General features: G+C 38.5%; 2 protein-coding genes across 7 annotated transcripts in view; one reads left to right on the top strand and one right to left on the bottom strand.

Annotated features, from left to right (window-relative positions):
- The window catches only part of CERT1 (ceramide transporter 1), a 127,981-nt gene extending 123,144 nt beyond the window's left edge, over positions 1-4,837 (top strand). For all 4 annotated transcript variants that reach the window (XM_060143140.1, XM_060143139.1, XM_060143137.1 and 1 more), the window contains one exon: positions 2,418-4,837. The gene's annotated coding sequence lies outside the window, so the exon portion shown is untranslated. The remainder of the gene's footprint in view (positions 1-2,417) is intronic.
- Positions 4,838-18,625: 13,788 nt separating this feature from the next.
- Positions 18,626-25,636, bottom strand: part of HMGCR (3-hydroxy-3-methylglutaryl-CoA reductase) — a 53,044-nt gene continuing 46,033 nt past the window's right edge. For all 3 annotated transcript variants that reach the window (XM_060143132.1, XM_060143134.1, XM_060143135.1), the window contains exons 12-20: positions 24,975-25,169; positions 24,463-24,621; positions 24,164-24,321; positions 23,335-23,440; positions 21,544-21,714; positions 21,103-21,243; positions 20,859-21,017; positions 20,260-20,414; positions 18,626-20,115 (exon numbers count right to left, since the gene is read on the bottom strand). In XM_060143132.1, coding sequence (XP_059999115.1) covers positions 20,061-20,115; positions 20,260-20,414; positions 20,859-21,017; positions 21,103-21,243; positions 21,544-21,714; positions 23,335-23,440; positions 24,164-24,321; positions 24,463-24,621; positions 24,975-25,169 — 1,299 coding nt within the window. In that variant the 3' untranslated portion in view covers positions 18,626-20,060. The remainder of the gene's footprint in view (positions 20,116-20,259; positions 20,415-20,858; positions 21,018-21,102; positions 21,244-21,543; positions 21,715-23,334; positions 23,441-24,163; positions 24,322-24,462; positions 24,622-24,974; positions 25,170-25,636) is intronic.

Raw genomic sequence — 25,636 nt, 5'->3', positions numbered from 1 at the left:
TATGTGGGTAAATTACTAGATGTGACACTGCTGGTACTTCTGGGGGGCTTGTGCATCTGTAATTTAGATATTGGCCTCTGTAGAGGTCGTATTAATTTACCATCTCACCAGCAATAACATGTTGGAGTGCCTGTTTCTCTGACCCTCTCACACAATGTATGAAATAAAACTTTCTGATTTTTTTCCAGCTTGATAGGTGAAAAATACTCTCCCAGTGTAGTTTAAATTGTGGTTCTCTTGGGAGTTCCCTCGTGGCCTAGTGGTTAGGATTCCAGAATCCCTGGTCGGGGAACTGAGATTCCACAAGCCACGTGGCATGGCCAAAAAATAACTGTCATAGTCCTCATTACAAATGAATTTGAGCATCTTTTCATCCATTTGAGAACCATTTGTATAATTCAATTTCTGTGAAACTCTCTGAGTGTTAACATTTAAATTTGTAATAGATATTACCAAAGTATAATTCACAAGCAGTAAGTACTTATGACCGTCCTCTCATGCTCACCTACATTGACTGTTAAATCATTTGCTGAGAAATTTATATTCTTGAGTCAATTTCTTTAGATAAAAATAATATAGTTAATAACCATATACAGTTGACGCATGAGCGTCGTGGGGGTCAGGAGCGCTGGCCCCCTGCACAGATGAAAATCGAGTATGACTTACAGTCCGCCCTCCATGTCCTAGGTGCCTCTGCATCGAGGATTCAACCAACCCCAGATCGTGTAGTACTGAAAAGAATTTGCATGTAGTTGGATGTGCGCAGTTCAAAGCCATGTTGTTCAAGGGTCAACTGTAGTGACTATACTTTTAATTAAGTCTAGTTTCTGATAATGTTTATAGTGTGCTATTTCTTAAAAAAACAAAAAACAAGAACTCAAAGCCTAAATTTATTTTCAGACACTAACACAAGGGTTAGTGCATTGATGTCCCAGATATGTAGCTTTTCCCAGGAAAACAGGTTACATGAAAATGTTAAACAGGTTCTAGTCTTACTTCTCTGAATGGTTAGTGTTTGGGACAAAGCCTGACCTTTGAGGGATTCTCTTAAAGCATAAATGCACTGCCAAAATGCACTGTTTTTAGGATATCTTGTACTTCAGAATTGTTGTGGCTCGATCTGGACACATAACTTCTTATTGATTCTGTCACTGCATTGTATTTAATCAAATACACTGAAAACGTGATGCCACATGATGGCAGCAGGCTTGTCACCTTACTTAGCTGTGTGTCTCTCCCCACAGCCTTAAGATTTCTAGAGTTGCTGTTTGCTCGAACCAAGACCAAGCTTGCAGCTGTATCTGTTTTCCCTCTTCACCTTTACCTTCAGCCTTGCAGAGAAGGGTAGAAAATATAACTGGGTATTAAGCAAAAGAAATCAGAATGCAGTTATATAATAAAACATGCTCTCAACTATGTTTGAGAAGAATAATTTTGAAAATATTTGCAAAATACATGCTAACATGTCCACAGCATTTGCCTCTAAACTGTTGGATTTGGGGCATTGTTTTATTGACTGACTGTGTGTGCGCCCACGAGTGTACACATTCTTCTTTTGTGGACCTAGAGGGAAGAGCTCGAAATCCTTGGAAAAGAATTCATATTAGGGGAAGGAGATGGTACCATTGTTTGTGGACATGTGTGTGTGTGTGTAAAGATAGAACTGGAAAGACTCACTGGCCAAAACTTAGCTCTGGCCTTTGAGTCCAGATTGAGCTTCTTTCTGGCAGAGAACCAAATTTTCATTTACCTAAAATAAATCTTCATTTACCTAAAGTAATAATTGTTTCATAATAATTTTGGAAGATGTATGTATGAAGTGGATCCTAGCATTGAAACCTTAGGAAAGCTAACATTCTTAATTTTGGTGATGGAGAAATAGTAACTTTCAATAGTGTGTATCATCTTTAGAGAAATTCCATAAAGAGTTAATGAGGCCCAAAGATATTTAAAACTTAGTCAAAACTCTTAAACTCATTTGACACAGTATTTCTTAAGATAAGGCAGACCCCTTTCCCATAGCCTAAATAAATTTTTTTAATTCTTGATAAATGATATTGTATAGCATAGTTTTTATTGAACACTAAGAAGAAGGAAATTCCAGTTTATGGGGTACGGATCCAGAAACCTCTACTTGATTCCCTCTTTGCTTCTTGTAGCACATTGCCCTTTTTAATTTTTTCTAACTTTCAGAACATTTCTTATACCTTCTGTTCCTTTCTGATGATAAATTTCAAATATATAAAGTTAATAATTTTATATTCTTAAAGGTGAAAAATCCTTAAAATATAAACTTTGATAAAGATTCTGTGCATTACATGAGTTCAGAAGGTAGGAGGAGTCTGTTCTGTTAGTCCTGCAGCTGTTAGTAAATAATACAGTGCTGAATGTTTTACTTGTCATTTTCTTTCCTACAGTGACTGAAACAAGGCTGTGTGACATTCCATGTTGGAGGAAAAAAATTAAAAAACAAAATTGAATGCTCTAAGCTGGAACATAGGATCTATAGCCTTGTCTATGGCCCAACACCTTGGCCTTGTGTACAAAAATGAAGAAATACTGCAATAGCAAAGCTGAACATCTTAACACTAGCTGTCTTCTGCTAGATCTCCTCGCTCAGCATATAACTATAAATACATGTAAAATTACATGTATATGGCTATATTTTTATTTGCTTGCTCCTAGAAGAGAAAAAAAAATCAACTTTGAATCACAACTAGGAATCGATGCTTTAATTTTTGGAAACTTTTTCAGAATTTTTAATTTACTGTGGTTTGGCCTAAGATCCTCAGTTGTACCAGGCTTTGTGCACAAGAGAAAAGCACAAAAGTTGGACGCACATGGGGCACGTGCTTTCTGTGCACCAAATTTCTGGATGGGGTTCTTTTTATAGGCCTACAGTCAAATCTGTGTCCAGAATTTTTTGACATTTTTGCTTTGTATAATCATAGAATTCATTGCTGCTGATTTCTATAATAATTCATGTTGTCATGTAAAGTGTCTCTTAATAACTGAGGGCTGTCAATAACCTGTGATTTCGCCTTTTCTATAGTCTTACTCCCATGAAGAACTTTGGTTCTGATGGAGAAAGAGTGAAAAGCTTTATTTTTTTCTCCAGATATCTTTATATTTCTATTGTATTTTTAGTTGTGTACTGTGTGCTACAGATTTTTTTCAGTTTGTTACAAACACAATTTGGTAATTTCTAAATTGGTTCTGCCTGCCTCCAAACAGAAACATCTGTACAACCTTATAGGCATAAACTACTTTCTGGTAAAACGGTCAGAATAAAATGAGCTCATGTTTTCCTGAAATTGGTGAGAGGATATACGGTATTACATGTTCCAGCAAATCTCACTGTTTGAGTTTGGCATTTGATTCTATATTTCTAGTATTCAGTAACACGTGTTTGTTCTTCTAATTTGGGTCAGTTTAAAAGATAACGTTGCAAGATATGCGTAGAAAATGTGGGCACCGCTCCTGTTTGCCTCTTGATCAGAAACTTCAACAGGGCAGTAAAGAAGACCATGTGATTCAAACTGAAATTCTTTCTTTAGTTGCTGTAAGAAGTTAAACGTAAAATACCTTTTTTAGTTTTAGGCCCCTTTGAAAAACCCTGAAACATGGAGCAGAGGCAGGGAATGGTACTCATTGAAGTAGAAATGACTGCCCACTTCAGAATCTTCACTGTGTTTATACACAAATGTGCTTACGTAAATCAGAGGCATTTTGTAGATGCTTTGCTGACTTGTTCATCTCTATAGAAACACAGAAACCAGACCCATTTTGTAAAGCAGGAAATCATGTCACGTGGAACATGTCCTGTATATATTTCCTACATGGTAATGGAGTCTTAATGATAAATGCAAGGTGATAATTTAATGATGGGATTAGTCTGATCACTTAATACACACAATCCTGGAAGTGAATTACTTGCATCAGATAAAGTGGTATTTATTAGTCTGTACAGAGAGGAAAATACATATAAAACATATGCTTACATTACATGCACGCAGATTTCATGCTCCATAAATCTTTACTATTTTTTAATTTACCTTTCTCTAAATGATGTGCATGGAATATGCCTTATTACAGAAAAATAGTATTCATAATTTGACTACAAGGAAAAAGTGCCTATATGGTGGTAATGCTAGTTAAGGCAAATAAGACAAATTATCTTATCAGTTTACTACATCACCAGTTAACATTTTATATTGTGATGTTTAAAAAAGAAAAGTTTATACCTCAAATGTGTATTTTATTTTACAATCAGTTGCGGGATTGGGGTTGGGAGTATGGGAGGGTTGGGGAGGGAAGGTTTATTCACCATAGCCACTGATGGGAATCTTCAAAAACAATTCTATATGCCCACTATAAATGTTTCTCTGTTTGCCATTTCTGGTACTATCATGACTAAATTGGATAGCTTTATTTTACAAAGGTATGGAAAGTTTACAGAGCAGTGTCTAAACCTACATTAGTTGCATTTGCACTAAATGTTAATGATATACTTTTGCAATTCTGTAAATGATTACAGGAAAAATATTTGTATTAAAAAAGAGAAGAAAAGTAAAGGATACATTTTACCTTCAGGTAATTGCACTGGTACTTCACTAGGGTTAATCCTGCCCAACCAGATTTAGAAATGAGTTGGGGAATATGAAAGGAGTAAAAGAGATCAAAATTTGGAGAGGTACTAGCCCTTTAGACAGCATTCAGACCCTCTAGAATTATTTCCATAAGGCTAATTCCTACATATTGAATATACATGATGTTTTCTCATCCACAGTTATTTCCTACTTCTCTTCCCCAAGCAAAAAAAAAAATTATCATTTTACTCTCTTTTCTACTCAGTTACTCTTTTGTACTGTGATAGAAACATGAAAAATATTGGTGATGAGGGGTTTTGTCCCTGAGTGCCCACTGTACAGTTCAAGAGAGCACAGTATTTCACTTGTAATTCAGGGCTCCTGATTTTGAGGTGGAGGGTGTCATAGCAGCTCTTGATTTGGGTTCGCCACAGGGGTAGCCAGACCAAGGAAGAGGATGACTGGGAGGGATGTAGGAATACAAAAGAAGGAAAAGGAGGAATGGGGTTCCCATTTGTTCAGTTTCATCAACTAATTTGTACTCCTATACAACATCAGTGTCAATTGCTATTGAGAAAATTTTAGTTGGGCTGAGCTGGTTCTCTTGTGAAATTGTGCTGATTATCTTTAAGCTTATCAGTTGTTTGTCCAGTTAAACACTTTCACCACTATTTGATCCAAGTTGTACAGACAGTGTATTTGGATTATTGTCATTGTTCATCTACAAACTCAAAACATAATCATTTTAAAGTACCTTGGGAGTGTGTAGAGTGTATTCTAAATAGCTTTATGATCCTGGTGATGTTTTTAAAAAATAATAAAGTTGGATCTTCCATGTTACAATCACAAAATTAAAACCAGTATTTAAAAGTGGAAAAGTATTAAAATATTATGGACAAATGTGCTTGCTTGATTGTTTTTCTTAACCCCCAGGTACTGCCCTACATAATTCTCTGAGTAGTTAAGAGCTTGAAATACTCCAGTTCAATGTTCTTCAAACTGTATGTTGTAACCCGGTTGGGCATCAAGAAAACTACTGAGTTGCAACCTAAAAAAATTTTAAGAAAGTAGAACAGAATGGAATAGATCAAATACATAGGATGTAATAAAGGTAAATATTTTGTGAACCTTTTTACATATATGTGTGTATGTATGTATATGCATGTATTGTATATACACACACACAGACGTGTGTGTGTGTGTGTGTGTGTGTGTGTGTGTGTAGTAGGTTACAGTTTTAAATGATTTTTTTTTTTTTTTTTTTTTTTTTACTATGGACCCTGGTCCAAAAGTTTGTTTTCAGTTGCTAGAGAGTGAAGCCATATGCAGCTGGGTGTTTCTAAAACCCAGCCAGTCATACACACATGAAAGTTAGCTATATGCGTTTAACCATAAAAAAATCATCCTTCATTTATTTAAATAATATGGCCAGCTCCACTTGTTACACTCAGGGAATTTACACCCCAGAACCACGATGAAATGGGAAGTGTGGATTTGCAGTTCACTTGGTCGTTGGTTTCCTCCATATTGAAAGGCACTGAGCATATTTCTCTCCTGGTGTTCAAAGAGAAATACCATACAAACAATATGACCTCACAAGCCAACTACTTAATCTCAGGGGATGCTGGAGAGAAAATCTGGCTGTTGTGTTGGGTTTATTGACAGAGAAATAGTATTGTCACCCTCATGGCACACTTTTAAGTTTTTCAAGAACAATTTTTAACTTACTGCAGCTTTTGCCTTAGGCTTGGCTTTGGAATATAACCTGTAAATACAGTGTAGTTCTTTTTTTTTCTTTATTTTTTAAACAGCAGGTCCTTATTAGTTATCTATTCTATACATATTAGTGTATACATGTCAATACCCATCTCCCAATTCAGCCCACTGTCACCACCACCCCCCACCCCCCCACTTCCCCCCTTGGTGTCCATACGTTTGTTCTCTACATCTGTGTGTCTATTTCTGCCTTGCAAACCAGTTCATCTGTACCATTTTTCTAGATTCCACATATATGCATTAATATATGATATTTGTTTTTCTGACTTGCTTCACTCTGCATGACAGTCTCTAGGTCCATCCACATCTCTACAAATGACCCAATTTCATCCTATTTTATGGCTGAGTAATATTCCATTTTGTGTGTGTGTGTGTGTTTGTGTGTGTGTGTGTGTTTGTGTGTGTGTGTGTGTGTATATATATATATATATATATATATATATACACACCACATCTTTATCCATTCATCTTTCGATGGGCATTTAGGTTGCTTCCATGACCTGGCGACTGTAAATAGTGCTGCAGTGAACATTGGGGTGCATGTGTCCTTTTGAATTCTGGTTTTCTCAGGGTATATGCCCAGTAGTGGGATTGCTGGGTCATATGGTAGTTCTATTTTTAGTTTTCTAAGGAACCCCCATACCGTTCTCCAGAGTGGCTGTATCAGTTTACATTCCCACCAACAGTGCAAGAGGGTTGCCTTTTCTCCACACCCTCTCCAGCATTTGTTGTTTGTAGATTTTCTGATGATACCCATTTTAACAAGTGTGAGGTGATGCCTCGTAGTTTTGATTTGCATTTCTGTAATGATTAGTGATGTTGAGCATCCTTTCATATGTTTGTTGCAAATCTGTATATCATTTTTGGAGAAATGTCTAGGCCTTTTGCCCATTTGGGGGTTGGGTTGTTTCTTTTTTTGATATTCAGCTACATGAGCGGCTTGTATATTTTGGAAATTAATCCTTTGTCGGTTGCTTCATTTGCAAATATTTTCTCCCATTCTGAGGGTTGTCATTTCATCTTGTTTATGGTTTCCTTTGCTGTGCAAAAGCTTTGAAGTTTCATTAGCTCCCATTTGTTTATTTTTGTTTTTATTTACATTTCTCTAGGAGGTGGGTCAAAAAAGATCTTGCTGTGATTTATGTCAGAGTGTTCTTCCTATATTTTCCTCTAAGAGTTTTATGGTGTCTGGGCTTACATTTAGGTCTTTAATCCATTTTGAGTTTATTTTTGTGTATGGTGTTAGGGAGTGTTCTAATTTCATTCTTTTACATGTAGCTGTCCAGTTTTCCCAGCACCACTTATTGAAGAGACTGTCTTTTCTCCATTGTATATCCTTGTCTCCTTTGTCATAGATTAGTTGACTATAGATGCTTGGGTTTATCTCTGGGCTTTCTATCCTGTTCCATTGCTCTACATTTCTGTTTTTGTGGCAGTACCATACTATCTTGATTACTGTAGCTTTGTAGTATGGTCTGAAGTCAGGGAACCTGATTCATCCAGCTCCATTTTTTTCCCTCAAGATTGCTTTGGCTGTTCGGGATCTTTTGTGTCTCCATACAAATTTTAAGATTTTTTGTTCTAGTTCCGTAAAAATTGCCATTGGTAATTTGATGGGGATTGTATTGAATCTGTAGATTGCTTTGGGTAGTATAGTCATTTTCACAATATTGATTCTTCCAATCCAAGAACATGGTATTTCTCTCCATCTGTTTGTGTCATCTTAGATTTCTTTCATCACTGTCTTTATAGGTTTCTGAGTACAGGTCTTTTACCTCCTTAGGTTTATTCCTAGGTATTTTATTCTTTTTGTTGCAATAGAGAATGGGATTGTTTCCTTAATTTCTCTTTCTGATCTTTCATTGTTAGTGTATAGGAATTCAAAAGATTTCTGTGCATTAATTTTGTATCCTGCTACTTTACCAAATTCATTGATTAGCTCTAGTAGTTTTCTGGTGGCATCTTTAGGATTACCTATGTATAGTATCATGTCATCTGCAAACAGTGACCCTTTTACTGCTTCTTTTCCAATTTGTATTCCTTTTCTTTTTCTCCTCTGATTGCCATGGCTAGGACTTCCAAACCTCTGTTGAGTAAGAGTGGCGAGACTGTACATCCTTGTCTTATTCCTGATGTTAGAGGAAATAAATCCTTTCAGTTTTTCACCATTGAGAGTGATGTTTGCTGTGGGTTTGTCATATATGGCCTTTATTATGATGAGGTAGGTTCCCTCTGTGCCTACTTTCTGGAGAGGTTTTGTCCTAAATGGGTGTTGAAGTTTGTCAAAACCTTTTCCTACATCTACTGAGCTAATCATATGGTTTTTATTCAGTTTGTTAATATGGTGTATCACACTGATTGATTTGCATATATTGAAGAATCCTTGCATCCCTGGATAAATCCCATTTGATCATGGTGTATGATCCTTTTAATGTGTTGTTGGATTCTGTTTGCCAGTATTTTGTTGAGGATTTTTGCATCTATATTCATCAGTGATATTGGTCTGTAATTTTCCTTTTTTGTAGTATCTTTGTCTGGTTTTGGTATCAGGGTGATGGTGGCCTCGTAGAATGAGTTTGGGAGTGTTCCTCCCTCTGTACTTTATTGGAAGAGTTTGAGAAGGATGGATGTTAGCTCTTCTCTTTGTTTGATAGAATTCACCTGGGAAGCCATCTGGTCCTGGACTTTTGCTTGTTGCAAGATTTTTCTTTACAGTTTCAATTTCATTACTTGTGAGTGGTTTGCTCACAGTTTCTGTTTCTTCCTGGTTCAGTCTTGGAAGGTTATACCTTTCTAAGAATTTGTCCATTTCTTCCAGGTTGTCCACTTTATTGGCATAGAATTGCTTGTAGTAGTCTCTTATAATGCTTTGTATTTCTGCGGTGTTCATTGTAACTTCTCCTCTTTCATTTCTAATTTTATTGATTTGAGTTATTTCCCTCTTTTTCTTGATGAGTCTGGCTAATGGTTTATCAATTTTATCTTCTCAAAGAACCAGCTTTTAGTTTCATTGATCTTTGCTATTGTTTTCTTTGTTTCTATTTCATTTATTTCTGCTCTGATCTTTATGATTTCTTTCCCTCTGCTAACTTTGGGTTTTGTTTGTTCTTCTTTCTCTAGTTGCTTTAGGTGTAAGCTTAGGTTGTTTATTTGAGATTTTTCTTCTTTCTTGAGGTGGGATTGTACTGCTATAAACTTCCCTCTTAGAACTGCTTTTGCTGCATCCCATAGGTTTTGGATCGTCGTGTTTTCGTTGTCATTTGTCTCTAGGTATTTTTTGATTTCCTCTTTGATTTCTTCAGTGATCTCTTGGTTATTTAGTAACGTATTGTTTAGCCTCCATGTGTTTATGCTTTTTACGTTTTCTTCCCTGTAATTGATTTCTAATCTTATAGCATTGTGGTTGGGAAAGATGCTTGATATGATTTCAATTTTCTTAAATTTACCAAGGCTTGATTTGTGACCCAAGGGGTGATCTATCCTGGAGAACGTTCTGTGTGCACTTGAGAAGAAAGTGTGATCTGCTGTTCTTGGATGGAATTTCCTATAAATATCAATTAAATCTATCTGGTCTGTTGTGTCATTTAAAGCTTGTGTTTCCTTATTTTCTATCTGGATGATCTGTCCATCGGTGTAAGTGAGGTGTTAAAATCCCCCACTATTATTGTGTCACTGTCGATTTCCTCTTTTATAGGTGTTAGCATTTGCCTTACGTATTGAGGTGCTCCTGTGTTGGGTGCATAAACATTTATAATTCTTATATCTTCTTCTTGGATTAATCTCTTGATCATAATATAGTGTCCTTGTCTCTTGTAACATTATTTTAAAGCCTATTTTATCTGCTATGAGTATTGCTACTCCAGCTTTCTTTTGATTTCCATTTGCATGGAATATCTTTTTTCATCCCCTCACTTTCAGTCTGTATGTGTCCCTAGGTCTGAAGTGGGTCTCTTGTAGACAGCATATATACAGGTCTTCTTTTTGTATCCATTCAGCGAGCCTGTGTCTTTTGGTTGGAGCATTTAATCCATTCACGTTTAAGGTAATTATCGATATGTATGTTCCTATGACCATTTTCTTAATTGTTTTGGGTTTGTTTTTGTGGGTCCTTTTCTTCTCTTGTGTTTCCCACTTAGAGAAGTTCCTTTAGTATTTGTTGTAGAGCTGGTTCGGTGGTGCTGAATTCTCTTAGCTTTTGTTTGTCTGTAAAGCTTTCAATTTCTCCATTGAATCTGAATGAGATCCTTGAGTTATCTTGGTTGTAGGTTCTTCCCTTTCATCACTTTAAATATATCATGCCACTCCCTCCTGGCTTGTAGAGTTTCTGCTGAGAAATCAGCTGTTAACCTTATGGGAGTTCCCTTGTATGTTATTTGTTGTTTTTCCCTTGTTGGCTTTTGATAATTTTTCTTTGTCTTTAATTTTTCTCAGTTTCATTACTGTGTGTCTCGGTGTGTTTTTCCTTGGGATTCTCTATGCTTCCTGGACTTGGGTGGCTATTTCCTTTCCCATGTTAGAGAAGTTGTCGACAATAATCTCTTCAAATATTTTCTTGGGTCCTTTCTCTCCTTTCTCCTTCTGGGACCCCTATAATGTGAATGTTGGTGCGTCTGATGTTGTCCCAGAGGTCTCTTAGGCTGTCTTCATTTCTTTTTATTCTTTTTTTTTTATTCTGTTCCACGGCAGTGAATTCCACCATTCTGTCTTCCAGGCCACTTATCCGTTCTTCTGCCTCAGTTATTCTGCTATTGATTCCTTCTAGCATATTTTTCATTTTAGTTATTGTATTGTTCATCTCTGTTTGTTTGTTCTTTAATTCTTCTAGGTGTTTGTTCTCTAATTCTTCTAGGTCTTTGTTAAACATTTTTTGCATCTTCTCAATCTTTGCCTCTATTCTTTTTCTGAGGTCCTGGATCATCTTCACTATCATTATTCTGAATTCTTTCTCTGAAGTTTGCCTATCTCCACTTCATTTACTTGTTTTTCTGAGGTTTTACCTTGTTCCTTCACCTGGTACATAGTCCTCTGTCTTTTCATTTTGTCTGTCTTTCTATGAATGTGGTTTTTGTTCCACAGGCTGCAGGATTGTAGTTCTTGCTGCTTCTGTCTGTCCTCTGCTGGATGGGGCTATCTAAGAGGCTTGTGTAAGCTTCCTGATGGGAAGGACTGGTGGTGGGTAGAGCTGGGTGTTGCTCTGGTGGGCAGGGTTCAGTAAAACTTTAGTCTGCTTGTTTGCTGATGGGTGGGGCTTTGTTCCCTCCCTGTTGGTTGTTTGGCCTGAGGTGACCCAGGACTGGAGCCTACCTGGGCTCTTTGGTGGGGCTAATGACAGACTCTGGGAGGGCTTACACCAAGGAGTACTTCCCGGAACTTCTGCTGCCAGTGTTCTTGTCCCCACGGCGAGCCACAGCCACCCCCCGCCTCTGCAGGAGACCCTCCAACACCAGCAGGTAGGTCTGGTTCAGTCTGCTATGGGGTCACCGCTCCTTCCCCTGGGTCCCGATGCGCACACTACTTTGTGTGTGCCCTCCAAGAGTCGAGTCTCTGTTTCCCCAGTCCTGTTGAAGTCCTGCAATCAAATCCCGCTAGCCTTCAAAGTCTGATTCTCTCGGAATTTCTCCTCCTGTTGTCGGACCCCCAGGTTGGGAAGCCTTGATGTGGGGCTCAGAACCTTCCCTCCAGTGGGTAGACTTCTGTGCTATAATTGTTTTCTGGTTTGTGAGTCACCCACCCAGCAGTTATGGGATTTGATTTTATTGTGATTGCACCCCTCCTACCGTCTCATTGCAGCTTCTCCTTTGTCTTTGGATGTGGGGTATCTTTTTTGGTGAGTTCCAGTGTCTTCCTGTTAATGATTTTTCAGCAGTTAGTTGTGATTCTAAGTTGGGAGTGAGTGCATGTCCTTCTCCTCCTCCATCTTGAACCAATCTCCAAAATTGGAAAGGTGTAGTTCTAACTAGCTTTTTTTAATTGAATTGTTTTTATAGTGTCTTCCAGATTTTCTCGTCATTGTTTGAACTAGACTACCAGAGGAGTCATATTGTTGGCATTTGCATTGTCTTCCAATTAAGAAATTTTTTGTGAACCCTCTCTGTACACTTTGAATAGACTTAAACAAGTATCATAAAGTTAAACTACTTTATTTGGCCTCTTTGTTCTGCTGCAGAGAATTCTGTGAGGTTAGTGCTAGAACAAATCTTAAAGATCTTTGAAGTTACTAAAAGATGCCCAACCAGGATTTTCTCATCACCCAGGCGTTAGGATTGTTGAGGTGCTAAATGAGGATGTCTCCATTATGTATAGCACATAACTTGCCTGCGTTTTATCTAACTTCCTCCCTTACAACATGCTGGGTGGCGGCAGCAGTGGTTGGTGGTGGTAGTAGTTGGTGGTACCACCCGTATTATAAAGATAAGGAAATGGGCCAGGATTCCAGGCCTCCTGAGTGACTCTCAAGTCTTTTCTCTGTTTGACTCTGCTACTTTTTAGTGCCTTATGTATTTAATGTCTAGAATATAGTGTTTAGCAGAATAGGAAGAGCTGACGTGCTTGAAGACTAGACCTTTGGGGGTTAGAGGTCTTAACATCACACACTTCAGTACCGGCTTCACAAAACCACAGTACCTACATGTCACAGAACCCCACCAGATCTATAAATTTTGTCTTAAAGGTTAAATCTGGCCTTCATTTGGTGCCTTAACTGCCTTCCTGTCTTCCAGTTTGGAAGGATGAAACATCACCACAAACAAGCCCAAGGAGGGTATTTTATCTTGGATTTTTCAACCCAAGGATGAGACTCAACATAGCTACCACTTTTGTGGGCAGCCTGCTGCAAAATGACCACTGAGGTAGTGACTGAAACATGCTTTGGACCCACCCCTAGTCAGTTTACTGTGATTCTTTTCTATTACTACTCTTTGCAATTGGGAGACCCAAGTGGTAGCTGGGCCCAGCAGCAGGGAATCCTTGTGTGGCAATAAGTCAAGATGCCAACATCCAGCAATTTTAGCAATATAGATATGTAGCACTAACTCTACAGCACCCAAAACAAGTTGCAGAGAAATATTTGTTGAGCACCTACTACATGCCATGAAGTGTTCCAAGATTAAGGATACAGCAACAAACAGCACATCTGGCATTCACTGTTTTTGTCATAACCAAGCTTTTTAGAAATGCACCTAAACTAAGAGGAAATAGACATTGAGATCAAGAGCATTTCAATACAGTGCATTAATGGTAGACTTAACCACATTTGAGGTGTGTGAAAGTCTTTTTGATTCTTGGTTCTCAGTTGTATCCTCAAAAGGTAGATAGGGAATGGAGTGTTGCTGTGTTTTAACAAGTTCACCAACTTCCATGCACGTCAATAGCACCAAATTAGTAAGCTGGTCTACTCTGCTGATTATTTAAATATACAATTTATTTTGTGGTTTGTGACTTTGACTTTTCATTTGTAACATCCAGTAGATTTTTCTGTTACTTCTAAGTGTATTTCTCCCCATGTTTCTGGATACCATGCATTCAACAAACTGAAAGGAATGAAATTTAGAAGCCAGAAGACCAGAGTTTTTCTGGCTCTCTCACTTGAACACGTTTGATTTTGCCAAGATGTTTTCATGTCTCTAAATCTATTTTTCTCTTCCATAAAATAATATGAAATCATCTACATCACAGGATTGTTTGGGGAAGAGTGTGATAATGTATTCAAAACACTTTGCACTCTACTGTGCAAATGTAAGGAATGATTTGGTCAACCACAAATATGTGCTATATACTGTCTTTTGAGTGCTGAAGGCGGGAATCTGAATAAGACACAGGAATAATGACAAGAAGGACGCAAACATTTTGGGGCTTTGAGCCAAACCGTAAGTCATGTGGGGTTTAGCCTATAGGGTATGTCTAATGAGGGAGAAAACCAGAAAGAGGCAGAGCAGTTCATGGAAGACCTTGAATGCTGTGCAAAGAGCTTGATGTTCATTCTACCAGCAATGGGCATCACTGAAGGGCTTTCTTGAGCATTACATATCTAAGAAAAATCAGTGGGAGTTGGTGCCTGGTTGTTTGGATGTAGAATAAGTCAACCATTAATGTTCTTACTTGTGTATAATTCTCATGCTAATGTCAGAATAAGTGACAATTACAGTGTAGTAATAGTGACAGCTTTTAAAACTTGGGAAATGAAAGTGATAGTGCCTCAAACGAGCTGCCCAGCAGTCATTGCCAAGCTTGTAAATGAATGTGGAAGCATTCAGAGCTGCAGAATCAGGGTAGACATGAGTCTCCTAAGTGACCTCTTTTCTCCTGATCGAGTTATCCTTTAATACCTAATGCCTCTTGCTAAATGTTTCAATAGTGCCCTTATCTCCAAGGACTGAGTCCACACTCGTTGACTTCAGTCTGATGTTCAATGTATCATTTTAAGAGTTTGGCCTTACTGCATCTGCCTTACCAGCCTGCCTCTCCTTGGTCCCCTCTACAAATAAATCATCCCATCCAGGTGGACTTAACTCCAGTCACTCAGTGATCCATGCTCACCTTCGAAGGAACTTCTCTCTCTCCTCCCTTCAGTCAACATCCAGAACCTACTTCAGGGTTCCAGTTTCTGACCTTAACTATACCCGCCCCCTCAACCCTCAACTCTTCCTCTCCAGTTGTATGTGCTTTTCCCGTCATACTTGGATTATGCCACTACTATGACACTGCTGTTGTGTTCATCTATCAGCTCTACTAATAAGCCAGACTCTAGCTTATCAGTGCAATTGGCTCATGTATATACAGGAGAGAGTAAATAAAGCATTTCATGGAATTTGTAGAGCCAGTTAAGGGCTTAGAAGCCAGCCAATCCAACTATGTCATTATACGAATAAGGAAACTGAGGGAAAGAAACACGAAGCCAATAACCCAGGTGTCACAGCTAGTGGCAGAGCCTTGACTGAAATGGAGGTCTCTGGATTCCCAGCTCCCTCAACACTGCCCTTGTCTTCCTATTGTAACTATTATTTTCTCTTTGGAGTAAGTCCTAATTACAAATTTATTGTGTCAGTCATTCAACAACACGGAGGACCGTTAATTTTAAGGTACTGTACTAGGTTACAAGAAAAGACATGGTACCTGTCTTCAAGAGACCTTGGTCTGGAGGAAAATGTGGGCAAGATGTACCACTGAAATATGGAAACAAAAAATTTCAACTTTTGTTTTATCTTTATCATTTTAGTTTTGTTTTTTCTGATGGAGTGCTCAAGGTTGTTCAAGGTTTGGATTCTACTGGCCTGGGTAGGCACTGTCCTAAAAGCAAGTTAAAAATGGGCCTTTCCTCAAGAGCTTTCCATTTAAAGTTGTTAAATTATCCAGGCTATACCAGCAAGCCAGCTTCAAGCTTTGGCTGCTTACCAAGGGTTGTGCAGTGTGGGTGAGATCATCCGGATCTGAAGGAACCATGGCCAGAGGTGAGTGGGCTGCTCACACACACCTGAGTCTACTTTCCTATTAAAAGCAATAAAGGTTTAAAAATGTGGTAAGTTGTTCACAGGCCATACCCTAGATCAAGAGACTGAGGTAGAAAATGCACCAAAACTTGGTGGGTTTTGACCATTTAGAGCCCTGAGGCTATAGCCCTAGTCCACACGGTGAAATGGGCAGGGAGGTAGAGGCACCAGTGTTTATCTCCCTTGTGAACTAAGGGCTAGGAGAGAGCTGCAGAATGAGGTTCTTCCATCACACATCATTTAGGGCTAATAATACTCTGGATTTGCTTGACTGTGTCCACTGCTTTTAACATACAATCCCAGCTGATTTTGCTGTGGAGACTGAGACAGAGCTCCCTTCACTGTCCCCTCCCTCCACTTCACCCACTAAACGCCGTTTACCATTTCAAATTTCAAGTGACAGGAAAGCAAAGGAGTTCCATAATCAACACAGGCTAGTTAGTGACTGCAGTCCTTTTCTTTTGGATTACTTCCTGATACTTTCTTGCCAAGACACACAAGGTGCCTGTGTGCTTTATGTTAGTAAATGGCACAGGGCCCTACTGCCTTTAGGCTCTCTGCCCTCTGGCTTCAGAACTGACCAGTCGAATGGTCTGTGGAATCAGCTTCTTGCCTCTGAGTGACCCTGCTCCAGGGCCGCAATCCCGGGAAGTTAAGGTATCAGTACAAAGCAGTCAAACTTTGCGGCTATAGGGTGGGTGAGGTGAGGGTACTGAGCAGGGAATGGTATATACACGAACCTCTTTAAAGGTAGACTTTTTTCCCCCTTGGTCCCCCACTGTCTCATTTGGGAGAGAGACCAGAGACCAAGGGGTAGGAAAGTGAGGGGAAAAAGTGGCTAAAAATGTCCTTTTCTGGGGCAGTCATTCCATTCTTTGAAAATGCAGATAATTTGGTGTTTTGCCAAGGGGGGGGCAGGTTCACAGGTGGGGGGCAGGAGGGGAGACACAGACCCAAATAACATACCTTCTAGTTGGTTATATCTCTCTAGGATTAATTCTGTCTTAGTAAGCAGCTATTAAGCAGCACTTGGCCTCTCCGTGGGTGTCTGCTGTGTGCTTCTGAATAAAAACTTTCTAATACCATTTATTCACAGTAACACCAGGCACTTCACACTGAAACCCAGCACCGTTAGAGCAGCAACAGCAATACTAGAAAGAAATGTGGAAGTCCCAGCCCCACCCAAGACCAAGGGAATCAGGAGCCCAGGTGAGTGTGCTGCACTGGAGCTGGAGAATCCCTGGATTACAACACTCTCTCGTGTCCCACCTCCTAACTCCAGCTGGTGGCACGAGGGTCTCTCCCACTGGCCTTAGAGAACAACTGTGTGGAAGTGTCTCACATCCTGATACAAGAGTACCCACACCTCCCTCGGGAGCTCCCAAACTTGCTCAGGAAGAAAAGAACAAAAAGTATATGTGTGTGTGATGGAAGGAGGGGTTCCATGCATCTCTTAATGGAAAAGGGAATCTGTTAAGATATAAATAAATCATTTGCCATCTTCTTTTGGCTTGCAGTGTAGAAGTTATCTTTTTGCTAACTGGGCAAAGTTCATTCTTAATAAATTCAAGTCATGTCCAGAACAGAAAGACAGCTTGAGAAACATTGGTCTTGAAAAAAAATTCCTATAGTGAATTTACTGCTCTTACTTGAACCTTCTGTACACAGTGGATTTGTATTGATGTTTTGCTGTTCTGTGTCCTCTTGTTTGAGCTCAGACCCTTCAACGTGAGATGTTCTCTTTGGATTTAATTCTCCATACTCTCCAAAGATGAGGAAAAATCCTGTGCTGCCACATGCATCTCACTGCTCATCAAATCACCTGAGCAGTAAGGGGACGAAACTTTCCCATCTCCTGTCCAGCTTGCCCCACGCTCGAGAGGGCCGACCAGACAAGTGATCACATGCCATTTTGGGAGAAAAATTCAAAATGATTCTCAAGTATCTGGGCTTAGTTCTTAGTGGCTCATACACACCTGTTCACGTCTCTAACTATGGCAGAAGTATAGTCAAAAATCACCAGAATTTGGGATTTTAAAGAGGCCAGCCTCAGCTATATAAGCTGTACTGTCAGTTGATACAGCTTATGTACATACCTGCAATGGCCATTTGGTTTTGGCTGCCCAACCTTTATGGCCTCTTCCTCTCAACTGTCATACCCCCAATATCCAAAAGTAGTCCATGATGATAAATCTGAACTACTCAAAGTATAAGGAAGATAGTTTTAATATATGTATAACCCTGGCCTGCTGTTCTGTTGTAGAGTGGGAGAAGACAATGGGAACGATAAATGGGTTTTGGGGCACCTAGTGTGAATTACAGGGTACCACTCTGGCCAGACTTTAAAGCTTCCAGGTCTCAGGCAGGCCTATGGTTAATCCAAACAAAAAAGGTTACTGATTACACTTATCAGTGTTAACCTCCTTTTCATAATTTACTGGAACTGGGGGAAAAAGTATAACAAAATGTATACAATTTAGTAACTGTACAAAACATTAGTTTAGCAAGATATTGGTTACAGTCACCAAAATGAAGACTCAAAATATTTCTCACTGCCACTTCCATGAAAAATTCAGATAAAAAGTCACTGGATGAAAAGTCACAACAGAAGCAATTTAAACTTTACATAAAACAGAAATTGTCAGTCTTCCCCAACAATGCAGACACAATCACTCAGAGGCTCTCTGTACTGCCACGGCATTACTGGAATGTTTCTCAGAGTCCATCTTCTACATGAGCCATCAGCTTTCCAAGACCAACACTTGAAGCATTAGATGTAATACAAAATAAGGAGTTCTTTATTATTTATACAAAAGTTGTACATTAAAAAAAAAAAATTAAGATTCAACAACTCTGCTGACCCCCTGAGGAAGATTTTATGGGTCCATCAAAGAGCCCTGTGTGGATGTTTCAGTCACCAACCTCCTGGCCACAGGACAAGGGACACTCCCTCCACGGCCATTCACACAGCACCTTCACTGGCTCTGAAAGCTGACCTTCCCCTTCATTAGGCTCAACAAGCAAGCCAGGCTTTCCTGGACAACATTAAAGAACACTGCCTTCTCTGGCCCAAGCTTAGAATGTTTTACCAGTATATCGGGTGATTTTTGTTTATTTCTTGAACGCTTTCAATAAACTCCTAGCACAAGAAGCTTTATTACAACATATACAAATTTGGTACAGTTCTTTACAAAAAACTACCTAGATTTTTCAGCTAAATAAATTTAAGTGTCTTTTAAGAAATTAAACTTGGCTTCAAGAAATGGTAATTTTCTTCCAAACTTGTGTTTTCTACCCCCTGAGTTCTAAGAGAGGTCACAGACTTGTATGTCATTGATAAACAGAGTCACCTTTGTCTAAGCAATATTAAGAGCTCTTGCATCTTTCATAAAAAGCACAAAACTCTGTTTCTTAAAGGCTTATATGCTGAAAGATATGTTATAGCCAATCTAGACAAACATTTGTATTTAGACAAGAGTCCTCTCTGAACAAATAGCCTGCAGAGATAAATGCAGTGATTTTTTTTTCTTTAAAGAGAACTGTTTAGCACTGCTTAGCACATTATTCTGTAATTTGGGAATAAGAGTAATTCTTCCTCTGAAGAAAGCAGGTCCCCTTCTGAAGAATCATGTTGCCTATCACCTCCAAAAATCAAAATAGACCAGCACCAAATGAAGTATTCGTTTACAAAAAATAAACTTAGCTCTTATTTTTTTTAAAGGTCTACAACCCAGACTTAATAAATTAACTATGAAATCAGGAGTTTTGTCAGCTATAGTATAATTTAAAAATCCATTTTCAACCCAGGATTGGGGCTAGGGCGGGTGTGGACAGGAGGAGGGTTTAATCTCACACTGATCACCATGAACTCCAAGAATTTTATCAAAAGAAAACTTGTTTTTCCAGCTGTATTCTCTTTCAGAAGTGTGCTGTAGCTTACCATCTGTGATACTATAAAGGCATAATATCCACGTTGAGATCTTTCCAAAGAGCACAGCATGTAAAGCATGTAAACTTCTCAGATCTGAGAACTCTGCATGGAAAGAAGAACCTCAGACTTTCTGAAAGAGCCAAAAACCAAGCAGTCGTCTCACTGATCATGTCTATTCATCCTCAACAAGACACTGCATCGAGCTTTTTTAATTCACAGATTTTATGTTAGTCCTTTAGAACCCAACGCCTGTGTTTCAGTTCTGAACTGTCGGGCTATTCAAGCTGCCTTCTTAGTGCAAGTTCCTTGGAAGTCTTGTAAATTTATCTTTGACCTACAGCAGAAAAAGACAAAGGAGAGATATACAAAATATCAGGAACGCAAAATTTTAAGTTAGGACTTGTATCTGAGAAGTAGGTTTTTCTACTGCATATTTTAAGTATAGGGAAAACATATTAAACAAATCTTTAAGTCTTACCTGTTGTGGATCATGTGACTTCTGACAAGATGTCCTGCTGCCAATGCTGCCAGCAGAGACAATTCTCCAGCCATCACTGTACCGCACACAATTCGGGCAAGCTGCCGGGCGTTTTCCCCAGGATTGTCTTTACACGCTCCCTGAACACCTAGCATCTGCAGCCAGGGACAGACACAGCAGGACTCACCCTTCAAGGCATGGCAACAACTTCCTATTCAATCAATTAAAATGAGGGCAACTACAATGGCATTAGAATAGAACCAGGCTCCAGTGGAAGTACTACATTTCCAAGATCTGACAGCCAGTACTAACAATGGAATACACCACAGTGAACCTAACATCCACAGCCTGGCTGGAAGTGCACTTACTCAGAGCAGATGAACAATCATTTGCTCTCTTAATCTACTTTCTCAATTTACTAAGCCCGTGCCTGAACATGCTTTACTTGGACACACTGGATTAGGCCGGTGGGAAACGAATGAAAAGACCGGCTAAAATAGAGAGGGGAGCGATATGTGGTATCAGGTAGAAACACAAAGAATCCCAACGAGTCGGAACTGGGCTTGAGGTCACTGGAGCCTGTGCCCCATGTGTCTTACCTGCAGACATGCTTGCTGAGGGAGCAGGTTAGTCCCACCACCCACAGTCCCTATTTCTATAGATGGCATGGTGCAGCTGATATACAAGTCTTCATTTGTGGGACCACTTGCTTCTATTAAAGTAATACAGTTTGAACTACCAACATTCTGTGCTGCATCCTTAAAAAAACAGAAAGGAAAAAATATAAAACTTATCTCACTTAGAACAACGCAAGACAAGAAAGGTGGAGGCTGGCGCCCTCACCTGTCCACAGGCAATGTAGATGGCAGTTACAATGTTCGCTGCGTGGGCATTGAAGCCACCGATGCTCCCAGCCATGGCAGAGCCCACCAGATTTTTATTAATGTTGACCTCAATCATAGCCTCTGTAGTAGTCTTTAATACCTAGAAAACAGAGTGGTGCACATCTTACATCTTCCCCCAGAAGATTCAGGAGTGGGTTACCCAGATCTACTTTCTGTACCTCCAGAAAACAAGGGAGTGTAGACGTGGCCCCATGTAAGCCCCATCCTCAATAAGAAGATTATCAGTAAGGTCTGTTCCGTGAATGCCACCCACAGGCAGATGGGTGAGATAAGATAAAACACACCCGTATATTCAAGTTTACTTAACCCTTAATATTACTTTTCCCAATTTTGTAATCCAATGAAAGATTAACAAAATAAAAGTCATCCAATCACTCACTTCTCTGACAACCTTGGCTGGAATTACAGCTTCACAAACAACAGACTTTCCTCTTCCCTCTATCCAATTTATAGCAGCAGGTTTCTTGTCAGTACAGTAGTTACCACTAACTGCCAGAATCTGCATTTCAGGGAAATACTCATGAAGCTTTGAAAGTGCTTTCTCTGTACCCTATTAGCCAGAAACAAACAAACAGCAACAGCAAAAACTGTATTAAAACAGTTATTTATAAATCAGAGGCTTTATTTGTATCTAATAATACTAACACTTCTAAATATAAGAACTATAATAATCTTTTCCTAATACGTTTTTAGATATGAAAATGGAGTTCTTTATAGTCATTGATGAATAGGATGATGAGAATATAATGAGAATATTAAAAAAAACTCATTGAGAATATAATACTGTATTCATGTCACTGGGGCGTGAGTACTCAATCCACCATCAACATGTAATAAATTCCCTCTTCTAGTTATTAAATTGTTACCCAAAGGCCCAAGTTACCGAGCCTGTAAAGAGAAGTCAGACATTAAAGTAAATCTTGTTGTTAACGGAAAGTCATTAGGATTTACATAAAATGTAAACAAGCCTTCCAATGACTTCCAATTAAGTTAAATTAATTCAATTAACTCACACTTCAAAAACACAAAACATACTTATTGGCAATTTAAGCGTTTTTTTTTTAATTGTGGTAAAATACACAAAACATAGAATTCACCATCTTAACTATTTTCAAGTGTATAGTTCAGTAGTGTTAAGTACATTCACATTGTGTGTAAGCAATCTCCAGAACTCTTTGTCTTGCAAAACTGAAACTCTATACCCATTAAACTCCTCATTCCACTTAGCCCCTGGTAACCACCCTTCTTTCAGTCCCTATGAATTTAACTAATCTAGGGAACTCTTAAGTGGGAATCATACAGTATTTGTCTTTCTGTGACCAGACTATTTCACTTAGTAAGTGAACCTCAAGGCTCATCCATATTTAGCATGTGTCAGAATTTCCTTTCTTTTTAGGGTTGAATAACATTCCACTCTATGTACATACCACACTTTATTTATCCATTCATCTGCTGATGGACACTTGGGCTGCTTCTAGCTTTTGGCTATTGTGAATGCTGCTATGAACATGGCTATACGAACGTCTTTTTGAGATCCTGCTTGTAATTCTATTTTTATTTTTTTCAGGAACTGCTATACTATTTATTGGAAAATTTTAAAGCGTATGTATTTAGTCACTATACTCTCTTTCTGAATAGTCCTTATAACAGGTAAAGCACAATTAGCCTAGCTAATTGACTTTAACATTTTACATTTCTATCTGATAAACAACAAATATCAGTAGAATAAAATTTAAGCTATACACAATCTTCTAAGGAGATAATTAAAGGAACTATACACACATGAACTTGGCTTCTTAAATATGTCTTGAAGCCTCTAGAAGAGGTCAGCTTTCAGGTTTAAGAAAGTTTTGAAGAACAAATCCCCAGATTCCTCCCAGCCCTTCTGAGTAGACCCAGAACATGTACAATGTTAAGTCTAAATATATCAAATACAAACACCACCAATCAACAAATGCCTGCTTTATATAACATGAGTTACATGAATCAATATTTACCTTTCAATAAAAATCTTTCAATCAGTTAACTCTTTGAGTAAGTAGTATGTGAACATGGTACAAAATTCAAAAGTACAGGAGGGAATAGAGGGAATAAAGTAAAGAGCAAGTCTGTTTCCCCCCTCCAGGGACAGTCACTCCTGCAAGTTCTCATATAGTCCATCCATGCTCACCTTTGAAATCATGTTCATCCCCATGGCATCACCTGACTTCGACTGGAAACGGATGTAAAGGTTGCGTCCAGCAACACTCATCTGAAGTTTCTGTAGACGTGCAAATCTGTAAATAAAAGAAGCAAAGACTTTATTTTTTACTTTTTTAAGGAAATGGAAGTTATCTTGAAGTCTACCTTAGTTGGTTCATTTTACACATAAGAGAAAACTCATGGAGACTACATATTAAATGTACCTTCTTTAATTAAACATTATATTAGAATACTACTTCAACTCTGTCTCATTCTTACATGCTGCAAGAAGGAAGGGCTGCAGAAAGTCATGTCATCATAAATTTTAAAAGTTCAAATGAAAGCAAACATATAAGCTTGAACTATAGTGGGGTTATCATTTGTATTGATTATACTTCTTTATAAATTTAATTTTTTGTATTCAAAGTAAATCTGCTATACTAATATTTACCTCTATCCTGCTTGGAAAATCTTTTTCTCAGGCAATTCTGCCCTAGGGCAAGTTTTGGTCAAAACTCTTATAGGGCAAAGTAATAGCCTAATCAAAGTGAGCCTTATAAAACCAACACACAAACTTGCAAGCTCACGCTATTTCTTTCTAATTAACCTTTATGGAGATATTCATTTGTATCAACATTCTGCTCCCCCCATCCCAACCAAGCATTAATATTACTTATTTTGAAAGAATGGATTGAAAGTTGATATTTTATTACATCACCTTAGGCAGTCAATACGTTAACAGTTATGTTTAGCCATCCTAGAAGATGGCACTGGTTCTGAAATAAACATAAATGCACATATAAGCCCCCCACACACACCTGCTGGTGCTGTCGAATGCCTCCTTTATCACTGTGAACCCTTCAGGTGTCTCGAGCCAGGCCTTCACTTCTGCAGAGTCACAAGCACGGGGAAAACGCACCACTGGGCCACGAGTGATCCCGTCTGCAAGGATTCGGCTGCTGGCACCTCCACCAAGCTATGAAGAGTATGTTACAAAAGCATGTTAATCCTGAAAACAGTTCTGCTTGTCCCAAAAGGTGTCCTTGATTGTCCCCAAATTTCTTCTCACTGCCTAGAGTGTATCTTAAAACAGGCAAATATATAAATGCCAACTTACACCTATTGCTCTGCAGCCTCTATTAGTACTGGCCACAAGACAACCTTCTGTTGTTGCCATTGGAACCTGAAATTCTTTTTCATCCAGGCACAGAGGTCCTGCCACTCCAACAGGGATGGGCATATAACCGATAACATTCTCACAGCAAGCTCCCATCACCTAAAAGGTAAAGCCAGGCACCAAGTGAAAATCTATATAGCAAATACCCAGCCCTTGTCATTAATAACTTTCTTCAAACTTAATGCTTTAGTGTATTTTTCAACCAAGTTTTTTATTTACTCTTTAAAAGTCTTGAGTAATGACTCAAGAAAACAGGAAATGACTCATAAAAACAGGAAAAATATTTTTTAATTTTGATGACCTATATCATAAGCAGAATACAAAATTACAGTAAAATGAGTTAAAAAGGAAGATGTTTTATAAAACTATGTATGTATAAAAGACAAGTCAAGAAAAAGACTGAAAAACTAAAGCTACAAAGCAAAGCTGCTCAAATCAAGAAAATAACATACCAAGGAGTAGTTATAGTCCCTGTAGGGCAGATACTGGAGAGAAGAAGGCTCTGGAAGTTTTCTGGAAAGTAACTGTCGACGAATAGATACACCTCGTTCATAGGTTTCCATCAGAGTTTCCAATTTGTAAGCTGGGATATGCTTAGCATTGACTAATTGGATGATCTCAGCATCACTAAGGAATTTTGCACCTTTCTAAAGAAATGGGGAAAAAATAGAAGGGGGTTGGATAGAGGGAAATGAAAAAAGACTTGAAGAACCATACTTCATACTCTTCATAATAAATAGACCATTTAATACAAACAGTGCTCTCCATAGAACTAAAACACAAGTACTTTAAGAACCCAAAGGAATTTGAAGTTCTAAAGAAGGAGATGATTTAAGTAGAAATAAGAACATCAAAATAAAGACAAATTCTTTATAAAAATGTGAAAACTAAACAAATGTTAAACCAAAAACACTAAATTGTTCAAGTGATGTTCATAGAAAAAAAAATTCCAATTAAGATGCTGACACCCACCCTATAAGTTTTGTAATACAGCATGACAGTTGAGATACTGGTACACATGTTAATAAGAATGAGGGAAAGGAAACTGATGAAGAAAAACACAATCTCTTCTCACTCATATGCACATAAATTAGGAATGAACCAGAGTAAGCAG

The sequence above is a fragment of the Lagenorhynchus albirostris genome, chromosome 3 (assembly GCF_949774975.1).
Source record: "Lagenorhynchus albirostris chromosome 3, mLagAlb1.1, whole genome shotgun sequence".
NCBI lineage: Eukaryota > Metazoa > Chordata > Mammalia > Artiodactyla > Delphinidae > Lagenorhynchus > Lagenorhynchus albirostris.
This window is presented reverse-complemented; position numbering and strand designations above follow the sequence as displayed.